Here is a 10,981-nt window from a genome sequence, read left to right on the forward strand (position 1 = left end):
ATATTGTATTTTAAATTACAAAGCATTTTCTCCAAATTGCTTGTCACAAAAATCTAGAATCATTCTATTGTGTGAAATTTTTTTTTTTTCATGTTAGGAGGGCATTACGACGGAGTAATTAGGCCATACTAAGAAAAAACATTTTAAATTTTTTTGGGAAAAATTCGAGAATAAAGTCATTTAATATTACGAGAATAAAGTAGTAATGTTTACAAGAATAAAGTCGTAATTAATACGAATAATGTAATCGTGTTAAGAAGAAAAAAGCTTCGATAGAGTTATCAAGATCTGACGTGACCAAGCTCAACCCCCAATCAGCAGCTTTCAAGCCTGAGCCAGCAGCCCTTGTTTTGCCTTCAGTCGTTAACCGTTCAGTTCAACAGGGTAAAAAGCTATATGTATTTGATAATTCTGTCCTTAAAACAGTTTTGCTGGCTGAGCCAACGTCTCATTAAATTTATACTACTTTCACATTACATCTGATGGAGAATACAATTAACGACATTTATTTCTCGTATATATTTTTTATCGAATAACATAATAATTCGTACCTAACTGCAGCTTTGTTATGAAACTAAATGATGTTATGACTTTGTATTTACTTGTTTAACAGTTATTTGATCGTACATTAATGTGGACTCGATACATGTGTCTCTCGCGCACAAAAAATAATTGTAATTTATTGGTTTTCTATGCTTGTGAGTGGATGAGCCGGCCTAACAATAACATGTCCCTAGCGAGTAGAGCATTATTTAATTTAGTCCCCATATAGCTGTTGATCTACCCTTAAATATATTAACTAGCCTAAATTCACAATATCCACAAAAAATTCTGATGACTCTTACCTTTATTTCAAACGAAGAAAGAAGAGGAAAGCGTTTAAATGAAACAACTAAAGACTGCATCCAGGTCATTACCAATGCGAGCGCTCCACTCCCCTCAACGTAGTTCGTCAAAACATCAATTCCTTTGCTCTCGCAAAATTTGTAACTCCCTCTACTTGGCTTCGTTTATCAGATAAGGACTCTTTACCCTCTGACGTCGTGCTGTAATCGAAAAAAGAACAAACAGTACTCAAAGTTAAATCCAAACTATTCATTGCTATCTGTTTTACACCACTCTCATAGATACACTGCATACGATGAAGCAGGTGCAGACATACTACTTTCTTACCTTAAACACACATTGTTGTACTGGATAGCTGCCTGTGTGGGATTTTTGAGGCAAGCTAATAGTTTACGTGGCTATGGCTGTCTAATTGGTTCACTTGGCTCCCAGGGACTGAAACACACTCAACCAGTCTATTTGACAGTGCTTTGACATTAAAATGTACAGATATTCATGCCGTCCCTGAGATGGAATCGTAATGGAACTGATTCCTTGACCTTTTCTACTGTTCACCAGAAGTTAAAATATGGTCTTCTCATCCCCTTGTCTTGAGAATATCTCTGAAATTTACTACACTAAGCCTTACTCGCGGAGATAGGTCATTTGTTATTATTATAAGAGACATCACATTTTTATTTTATTCATATTTGCTTGAAACTCGTTTGAGCATTATCACTGAGGATCTGTTGACGATCCCCCAGCAAGAGTATACGAAGACATAATTGCCTAGTGAAAATTGTAGCTGCTTTCTATTCCTCACTGGCTCTCCTTACGTGCTCTTCTTAGACCTAACCTCAGGCGCAATGTATTTGTAAAGATATGCCGAGATCCAGGCGTTTATATGGTATCATGTAAACATATCCCTAGATCCGAAGGCGTCAAATACAGTAATATCCACTTTATGTGACCCTCGGTATTTAGTAACATCATGAATGCATATTCAATTACTACAAGCCTACAACCTAACCAAAGCTGTTTTGTATCGTTCTCGGCTCTGATTGGTTGTTTTCGTTGTCGAGGCCCCCCAGGCATCCCTGAACGAAAGCATGAATTTCAGCACAACCTCGCTCGCCTCCGCCCCTCCTACTGCAAGCTTAACATTTCAAATCCACTGTTCCGAGACACTGAATGAAAACCAGAAAAACAAAGCATACATTGTATTCAGTTAAACATAAGCTAATTTCGCACCTTATCTCACGTTGTGAGGGCAGACCTTTAATTGATCCTTGCAAAAAACCTGGCATTTATCTTAGAAACTCTAGAAAGATTTTAGTTTGGGTCTTGAATGAAGTTCATGGCACCCACGAGCCTCTGGACCACAGCAGAGTGCCTAAGACTCCACACCATATCAAAGTGTCCATTTGTGGTCGACCCCAAGCTGACAATCTTCCCTGCGGTTGTCTATCCAATGTGATATAGTTGCAGTGACAGTTTCTAAACTAAGAACGGCTGACCATAAAGACGTGACTGGTTTAAGAAAACAGCGTTTGGGTCAGTTTTTTTAGGAAAACAAAAAGATCTCCTCCAAATCCCGGAACTACGGAAGCCAAAAATGGCCAAGCTTGCAATTATTTTTTTAACTACTGTTATATCAAGATCACAAGTAAATTATTTTGTTAACTTGAAAAAACAGGCCTTGTTATCCTGAGAAAACAACATTTTTAATAACTTCCTGTTAATAAATTATCTATCAAAGATCAGGAGTGCCATGCCAGCATACATAGAGGTTGTATTATAGATGTAGTATTGGTTCAACATAATGGACAATGCATGGAGGGATCAATTCATCAGACTTTATTTGTATAGCACTTGTCATACAACCAAAATGTAAAAGTGCTTCTTTCAAACACCTAAGAACAAGAAATAGATATATACCAAATAATAAAACTGTCATATGCATAAATAGTAAGTAATAAGTAATAAAGCAGATTAATGACATGCAGTATGCCAGTTGATATTCATTTTCATGCTGACCAAAATGAGCCAGCAGCCAGTGAAAAGTTCATGAATAAAAAAACGGAAACTGTCTTGAGCATAATAAACCTCAATCTTCTCCTGATATATTTTGTAAGTATTGCATCACATTACAAATGAACTCTTTCAGTTCAGTTATGAATCCTGCGACCAATCCTACAGTGATATTGAAGGCTCAAATCAGGTGATCAAATGAACACAAATGTCACTATTTTTTGAGTCCTCCATTAATCCCTGTGATTTTCTCATCTTGAGAAATCTGCTTTTTGTTTTCCCAAGATAATGAGATAAATTAACTCTTGATCTCAAGATAACAGGATTAAAAAAATAAAACAAGTAAAACCAGACCCGAACTGTATTTATTAGCTGAATTGACTGAATTAGTGTAAAAATATTTTTAAAATATTGATTATCGCTACATTATTTGAACTTTTTTTATCTACAGAGCAAAATGAGAGATCGAGGGAGAAGAATGAGCAGGTGCGGGAGTATCACTACGACGGCCTCTATCCTCGCTACCACTGGTTCCACTGAGCTGTCGCATGGAGGGCCAGACTACAGCACCTCGCTTTTTTGAGCAGTGCTAATACTGTTCACAAATGCTAAAGTTATCTCCATATTTCTCCCTACTTTAATCTACATTATAAAGATTTCTTTCTTTTCTTTGTCTATTTTATGAAACATAAATTGTGCAATAAGTGTAAAGTGTATTAAAAGTGCAGCTTTTATATTGTAAGCTACATTTTATAATATTCATTGGAGGCTATATGTTTTGCATGCTTGTTTTTACTGCCTTTTTTTTTTTTTTACATGTACATACAAGCTATACAATGTCCTTTATGTTAGCCTGAGGCATTAGCAGCAATAAATCAAGCTCGCTCTTATGTTAACAGCTGACTTGTTTTGTCAGAGGGGGATTGTAACTTTATTTGTGCAAAGAAACTGACTTTATGTATTTAAGTCAAAATAACAAATAAAGAGGAGTTTCCTGATTTCCAGACCACTGACGTGATTTAACTCACACTTGCACTGTCTGGTATGTGGAGTATTTCAGGGGAGGGAGGCGGTGTGGAATAAAAGAGAAGATGAGGCGAGCTGCAGAAGTCATCAGGCTGAAATGAATTCCACATTCCAGAGTGGAAATATTAGACACAAACTGGGCAAAGAAGAGGCAGAGGAGGTGCACGAGAGGGGGGAAAAGTAGCAAAGGCATAATGAGCACAAATGAAACCCTCAGAATGATGTGGCATGGCACTCGGTACATGCTAATCACACAGTTTAAACTGCAAAAGCCTTATTTTGTCTCCATACTGTGATTCCACCTCAGACTTTTCTAGTTCAAGGCCACGTGGATTCACTCGCTGACTTGAATGAGCGCCACCTGGCCTCAACAGTCATCATGCCAACACATGGAGTGTGTTAGAGGATGGTTGTGTCCTGATACAGGATACTGGTTCAATCCCTCCGAAACCCCAAACCTTACTGTTAAAGAAAGATAAAACAGCAAATGGGTTTCTTAAAGTCAGTAGTATAATAACTCCCTACTGGTATAATAAAAGTGCTTTAGTTATACACACAAACTCGATCTCTGCTCTGCATTATATGGGTGTTTATATTCTGTCTCTGTTGATGCAAAAGTTTGACTATGAAAGAAAGCCCTGAGATTCAGAAAGAATAAATCATTAATGTTTTACATTGCTGAAACTTTCTTATTAGCAGCTTGAGAAACAGTTTAGATAGGAGGAATCAATCTAGTATTAAACTTCAAACTTTTTGAGGTCTGCACCACAATGCTTTTTTATCACTACAGTGTTGAGTAGAAACAGACATCTGACATGAAATATTGCAAATTGTGACTTTAATCAGCTCATTTCCAGCATATCCAGTATAATCACAGACATGAAAGTCTCCATAATCCATAACACAAGAAACAAACTTTAAAAACATAATTCATACAAATTTAAAAATGCTACACACACTTAAATTACAAACATAAAACACATGTTCCCACAACTACCGGCTTGGCGCTGTCACTTGCTGTTGAGGAACTTGCCGTGCTCCTCTCCTCGAGGCAGGAGAAGCTCTCCTCCGAGCTTCGGTCCAGCTTTTTCCTGCAATAAAACATAAAGGAGCAACATTAGGTCTGTTTTCTTTCACCACAATGAAATATTGTTTTGATTTTCAAAGGATCTTTGAGCCAGAGGGAGATTTTACCTTCAGCATCCCGTCACGCTCCCATTTAAACAGACCACAGTTACTGAAATGGTAAACAAAACATTAGTTATAATGTACATGAATGTTTCCATAACCAGACAGAACGGTGAAAAACTACCAAAGGAATGAGGAAGAGATGACAGGAGCTTTGAGGGACATTAAGAGTCTTACCTGCAGTGTTTGTTGGGCAGTCTGTCTAGAGCGATGGCTCTCTGTCCACAGGCACATTTGAAAAAACGTTTCACAGCATCGTGCCACCGCAGATCATGATTCTGCTCCACACAACGATCCGCCGGCTTGAAGTAAGTGTAACTACACTGGAAGCAAAGGAACATGGGAAAGAAGAGCTTACTTTTCCTACTTCTAACTGAGAGACAGCCAGGGGGGTATCTCCACCATGCTCACATTTATGATTATTACAGCGAGGTAGCAACATTATCTTAAAGATCAATCTCATAAACAAACTATATAGCACCAAACAGGTGTAAATTTAAAATGGCACCTTTTTACAGGAAACAGCACGACACTTCATCTCTCTGATGCCCTTCATCTTCTCCTCCATCTGCTCCTTCTTCACCAGAGGATCAAAGTAGCGCTCCTGCAGTTGGTACTCCGCCTGACAGAGAGCAGATTCAATTAGAAATGTCCTATTTCAGACACCCATGTTTTAAATGTAATAATGCAGCTCCTTTATATCAAAGTGCAGCACCTTTAAATCTAAACAGTTTAAGAAAAGCATGTCTTAACAGATGTCAGAACACTATTCGTACCGCCTGTAGAACAACATCGTGGCGAGATTTGGCACTGAGGATCTTTTGGAACTCCTCTGATTGGACGTAGAGGAGCTCTCTCTTCTTCTTCTGGGCAGGTTCCTCTTCCCCGTTACTGGATGAGTCACCTGAACAGAAAGTAAAAAGGACAGGTTATAACAAGCAATATAAGCAACAATAAGGTCCTTTTATATATGACTTAATGCAGAATTCTAAATTGTACTAATCAAATCAAAATTCTTCACATTTGTCAGTGAGCTCGTCGTCCATTGCCATGCATAGATTTATATTTATATTCATAACAATCAATAAAAATGCTGCTACCAAGTAAAATATCTAGTGTTGCTTAGGTTTATGTTGTGCTACAGCACAGATACAAAAAAATACAAGGACTTTTCTGTACTTGGCTCTGTTGTCTTTATTTACGTTTAGATTATTTGAATACTGGTGTGTTGTGTGTGTGTGTGTGTGTGTGTGTGTACCTTTGGGTGAGGTGAGATTCTTCTCCACCCGGGCGTTGATCTCAGTGTCGTTACTCCTCTTCCTCTTCACAGCGTTGGGGTCTTCCTTTTCGAGCCCGGCCCCTTTGGCTCTCAGTTTCTTCAGAGCAGCCAGCTTGGTGGCTGATAGGAAAGCGCTGGGGGCGGGCGCCGGTGGCGGGCTGTTCTCAAAGAAGAGGATGTCTTCCCCTTCAGAGAAGCCTCGGCCCAGGGTGGGGGCGTGGGGAGTTGGAGGGCTTCGGGTGGCCTTAGGGGCCTCAGAAGCTGCTTTCGGGGACGTAAGACCATTCCGGCCCAGTGACGACGACGACGACCCGGGTCCAGCTGAGCTCTGCAGCACCTTCTTCTGGATCTCATCTGCCCTCCGCCGGCGGTTCTGCAGAAACTCCCGCTGCTTCTGTTTCTGCTGCTTCAGCAGGTCTGAGGCTGTGATGGACTGAAGTGGAGCTTCGGATGCATCTTTGGAGACTGAGGATGGACAACGACATAAACATCACGCGACCGTACCAACCCAGGCTGACAAAATTCAATTAACTACCTCATTCTTAGCTTCTTAGTAATGCACAGAGATATTTCCAGGTTGAGTACCTGTTTGGTTGCCCTTTACTAAGTGCTTCTTCAGCTGCAGAGCTCCGGGTGTTGGCATCGACAACAGGCTCTTAAATTCATTTGAACAACCTGAAACTTCTCCGGACTGCACGCCTAAAAACAACAAACAAAAGACAATTTAAAAAAACATCACTGTCAAGACTCCAACTAAAACATGTGCTTAGGTAACTTGATTTTGTTCATTGTATTGTAGACAAGACATTTTTAGCTGTAAAACCCTAAAACATTTAAATTTTTTATTTTTATTTAAACAAAATAAGGTTAGACAAAACCATTGACAACAACTGACAGTTTTGAGGTTTGTGTGTGTGTGTGTCCTTACCCAGCTTTTTGGCCTGATGGATGAGCTGAGCCGAGCCCTTCACAAACAGCGAGTCCAGAGTCTTCTGGGCGGGTTTGTTCGGTTTGGACGCCGTTCTGCAACACACAGACCTGTTACTGGTCGGGCAGCCCACATTCTCACCCAGTCACACAGCGTTCCTGGCTTTGTAAGTTGCAGTTAGTCCTGCACAAATTGACTTCAACACGCTGTAAAAGTGTAAATACAACTGCAGCCAGAATCCAAATTAGACGCGATTGTGACCTCGGTATGTGTGATCGTCTGCAACAGTGTCTTTTGGATACAATGAGTAGGACTTGACTAAAAATGTCACGATCGCACAAATGGGGGCTTTCAGTATTACTGCATTGATTATTATTGAATGCACTGATTAGAGACTGTGCAATAAAGGAAGGACTACATCGAACATCACTCACAGTGAGGAGGCGCAGGCAGCTGAGGACACACCGCCGTAGTAGAAGCCGTCCTGACACAGCCGGTCTCTCAGGCTGCCGCCCTTCCCCTTCACCTTGTTGGGAGCTTTTCCAGAAAACGACGACTGCAGCTCGGCCCTCTTGGCGCTCATCTTCTTATACTGGGCCTTGACGTGATACTGGCAGTACTGGCACTCGTACTGTAAACAGACAACCACACAGAAAGGGCTGTGAGACACAATGGAGTACTTTAAACGTGAGGTTGATTTATTTAGGGAGAGGAACACACACACACACACACACACACACACACACACGGTGAAGCTGCACCCACCAGGTTGACTATCTGAGAGCAGGGGTCTCCGTTCTTCTTCATGGCCTTGCAGGTGCCGTAGTCCTGAGCTTCACCCATCAGCAACACCTTCTGTGGGTGATCCACCGTCAGGCTCACCTGCACATGTTCAACACAAGATTCAGGTTCAATAAGTAACCAGTCAAACCACAAAGTATAACAATTATTTTCTTGCAATTTGTTATTCAAATGTCTTATGGCTGGGACTAAATGTGTACTTCTTGTTATCGTTAGAACTCTAACTATTTTGAGAATAAATGAATCGTTGCAGTCATGTTTCAAGCAAAAAGGCAGAAAATCATTGGTTACTAAAGATTAAAATGGGCATTTCCCCCACTATTTTCAGACAATTTATACACAAAATGATTCATTGTCCACAGATTAACTGACAAAGATGGATGTCAATACTGAAACGTTTAAAATAGAAAAACAAAAAGAAGAGAAAGAAAGAGGAAGGACAACCACAAAAGGAAGAAACTATACTAGAATTATCTCACCATTTTAGCACTGCACACTTGCATTAAAAGACACTTAGAATACAAAAAAATAGATACAAAAGCCACAATGGGTTTTAATGACTGAATGAATGTTTTTTCCCTACAAACATCACCTGCTCTGACCAGCATGATCCCACTGAGACACTACTGCAGTGGAGGTGACAGCTTGTTCCTTCTGTGAACTCAAACTGCCCTCTGTGTGTGTGTGTGTGTGTGTGTAAGTTTGGCTTTCCTCGCCACATTCCTCTTGTAACGTCTCAGTTTGTCATGCGATGCCGACACCGGCGACTGGTTATTTTCACAACAACGCCGGGCTGTTTCCTGCTTTAATTGGCTGATGCCTTCAATGCCAAACCAGCCGATGACAAAAAAAATCGTAAAACCAGTTCAGTAAAATATAAATAAAACAAGGTTAACGCTTCGCCGCGAGTAAAAAACTGTTCATTTTCAAGAGTAATGAGCAAAGAGTGACACGCAACGTCCTTCTGACCCCGCTTTCTGTCTATCACACAGTCCATCTTCTTGTAAACATCAGCAGCGTTTGAGATGTAAGAAGAGAATGAAAATAACCAGCTCATTGTACTTAATCACTGCAAAATGAAACTCTCCCTGAACTTTATTCCATTAGTTAAAGCAGCAATAAGGAACATTCAGTATTAAATTTATGACTGTTTTATAGCCAGTTAAAAACTCCTTGCAGTGCATTTTAAAAACTAAAAGTGAGTGAGAGTGAGTGTTTTTTCATACTTCACAGTGACAAATTGTCAAACATCTTTTAATGACTCTTCAGACTCTGGCAGACAGTAGTTACCATGAATGAACATTACAGTCAGTTCGGACTCTCCACTCACCCCGTCATATCCGTCTTTCTGCTTCATGGCGTTCGGGTTGAGGAGGCCTATGACGGTGCCCGGCTCCGTCTTCCAGTGCTCTTTATGCACCTCGCTGAACAGGAGCAGAGACACGAACACTTCCATGTTATGGAGGTCGTTCAGCTTCCAGATGCTGAAGGTTTTGCCCTGCAGAGAGGAAGCGCTCAGTCAAAAATGGGACAGTACACACTGGTGGTTCCAACACATTTGAGATGTTCATTTTTGCAAGTTAAATGGAACTTAGGATGCATTGCATTGTTGTAACCAATGAGACTTTCGTCACTTGGCCGGTCGGTTACTGAACTGCACTGGCTGTACGTCATCCCACCATCAGTTTTCTGAAGCCAAGACAAATAGGTGGGATTTGTAACATCAGAATATTCAGTAAAACACAGAGGTTTGAGCATAGACTTACACTGCTGTTGCTTTGTGGCGTGGCCTTGTTGACCAGCACCCCGAAGGTCACCCAGTCGCTGTCCTCCAGCTTCTCCCGAGCCAAACGCTCCGGCACCTGCGACAGGCGGATCAGGCGGCGGTCGGCCATCTTGCGGTCCATCTCGCTGGAGGAAACCCGCGGTTTTCTGAAACGGAAAAGAGCCCAGATTCAGACACACGGCAGAAAAGCCTGGATGTGTCTGTATGAGACTCAAACTTCAGGCTTCCATCTGTTGATTTGTTTTTTTATTCGGTGTCCTCACCTGAGCCGCAGTCCTGAGTATTTCTCAACACCCACATCTTTAGGAAGAGGAGGGAGAGAAGAAGGTTTAGGCTGTCCTGCTTTGGCAGCTGGTGCAGGTCTGCTCTGAGAGGCTGGAGGTGAACGCAGAGGATTGCTGTCCTTGCTGGTGCTCGCTACAGGCTGGAAGGAGCTGCCGATCTTTATCTCCACCAGAGGCCCCCTGTCTTCTGACGAGAAAAGAGTGAAGGAAACACACTCAAACCCCGACTTCCAATGACAGAATTGTTTCAGTAATTCTGGTTTCTGTAAATGAATGCTTATCGATAAGGTCTACCTGGTGAGGTGCTGGGTTTGGGATGGTGAGCTACCCTGGGTTTGCGCTTGAAGGAGTCAGCATTGTTCAGCTGATCGAAAAAGTCTGAGGACTCCTGGAGCTTCACACTTTGTTCTCTGACTGGAGTGGATGAAGATGTTGCTGCTGTCAGAAGACAAAGGAAACACAAACACAATCAACTTTGTGTCTTTTTCTAATTTAATCTCCACTTTAGGTTTAAAATAAAATAGTAAAAGTAGGTCTCCAGGATTTGTCAACCACGGTGGCTGATGAAGAACAAAATGTTTACCAGCTTGTGTCTTGGTCTTCTGTGTGGTAGAGGCTGGTTTGGCCTGGTTCACTTTGGAGGTCGTCTGTCTAGGGGGTGTCGGTTTTGGGGTCGGCTGTCGAGGGGGTGTCGGTTTTGGGATCGTCGGTTTGGGACCAGCCGAGCTCCCTGCAGCCCTGACTGGAGTGGAAACCTTCTGGCTTGATTCCAGCTGCTGCTGCAACCGCTGCATCTGCTCCTGCATGCGCCTGAGCTCCTCTGAAGAAGGAAG

At 41.5% G+C, this 10,981-nt stretch overlaps 2 protein-coding genes across 3 annotated transcripts in view; one reads left to right on the forward strand and one right to left on the reverse strand.

The window, feature by feature from the left end:
- The window catches only part of ucmaa (upper zone of growth plate and cartilage matrix associated a), an 8,584-nt gene extending 4,730 nt beyond the window's left edge, over positions 1 to 3,854 (forward strand). Inside the window, exon 5 of the mRNA XM_035676299.1 lies at positions 3,308 to 3,854. Within this exon, the coding sequence (XP_035532192.1) occupies positions 3,308 to 3,396 (89 nt within the window). The 3' untranslated portion in view covers positions 3,397 to 3,854. The remainder of the gene's footprint in view (positions 1 to 3,307) is intronic.
- An 851-nt stretch (positions 3,855 to 4,705) lies between these two features.
- The window catches only part of mcm10 (minichromosome maintenance 10 replication initiation factor), a 7,991-nt gene continuing 1,715 nt past the window's right edge, over positions 4,706 to 10,981 (reverse strand). Inside the window, exons 4-18 of one of the 2 annotated variants that reach the window (XM_035676685.1) lie at positions 10,732 to 10,968; positions 10,443 to 10,586; positions 10,128 to 10,332; positions 9,845 to 10,010; positions 9,409 to 9,576; positions 8,043 to 8,159; positions 7,712 to 7,908; positions 7,278 to 7,372; positions 6,935 to 7,048; positions 6,329 to 6,814; positions 5,847 to 5,974; positions 5,579 to 5,692; positions 5,248 to 5,393; positions 5,077 to 5,119; positions 4,706 to 4,973 (exon numbers count right to left, since the gene is read on the reverse strand). In XM_035676685.1, the coding sequence (XP_035532578.1) occupies positions 4,893 to 4,973; positions 5,077 to 5,119; positions 5,248 to 5,393; positions 5,579 to 5,692; positions 5,847 to 5,974; positions 6,329 to 6,814; positions 6,935 to 7,048; positions 7,278 to 7,372; positions 7,712 to 7,908; positions 8,043 to 8,159; positions 9,409 to 9,576; positions 9,845 to 10,010; positions 10,128 to 10,332; positions 10,443 to 10,586; positions 10,732 to 10,968 (2,441 nt within the window). In that variant the 3' untranslated portion in view covers positions 4,706 to 4,892. Of the gene's footprint in view, positions 4,974 to 5,076; positions 5,120 to 5,247; positions 5,394 to 5,578; positions 5,693 to 5,846; positions 5,975 to 6,328; positions 6,815 to 6,934; positions 7,049 to 7,277; positions 7,373 to 7,711; positions 7,909 to 8,042; positions 8,160 to 9,408; positions 9,577 to 9,844; positions 10,011 to 10,127; positions 10,336 to 10,442; positions 10,587 to 10,731; positions 10,969 to 10,981 lie in introns of both variants that reach the window. The other variant, XM_035676693.1, reaches the window with a different exon arrangement.

This window comes from Morone saxatilis, unplaced genomic scaffold (assembly GCF_004916995.1).
Source record: "Morone saxatilis isolate NCDOM2014 unplaced genomic scaffold, NCSU_SB_2.0 Contig10, whole genome shotgun sequence".
Taxonomy (NCBI): Eukaryota; Metazoa; Chordata; class Actinopteri; family Moronidae; genus Morone; species Morone saxatilis.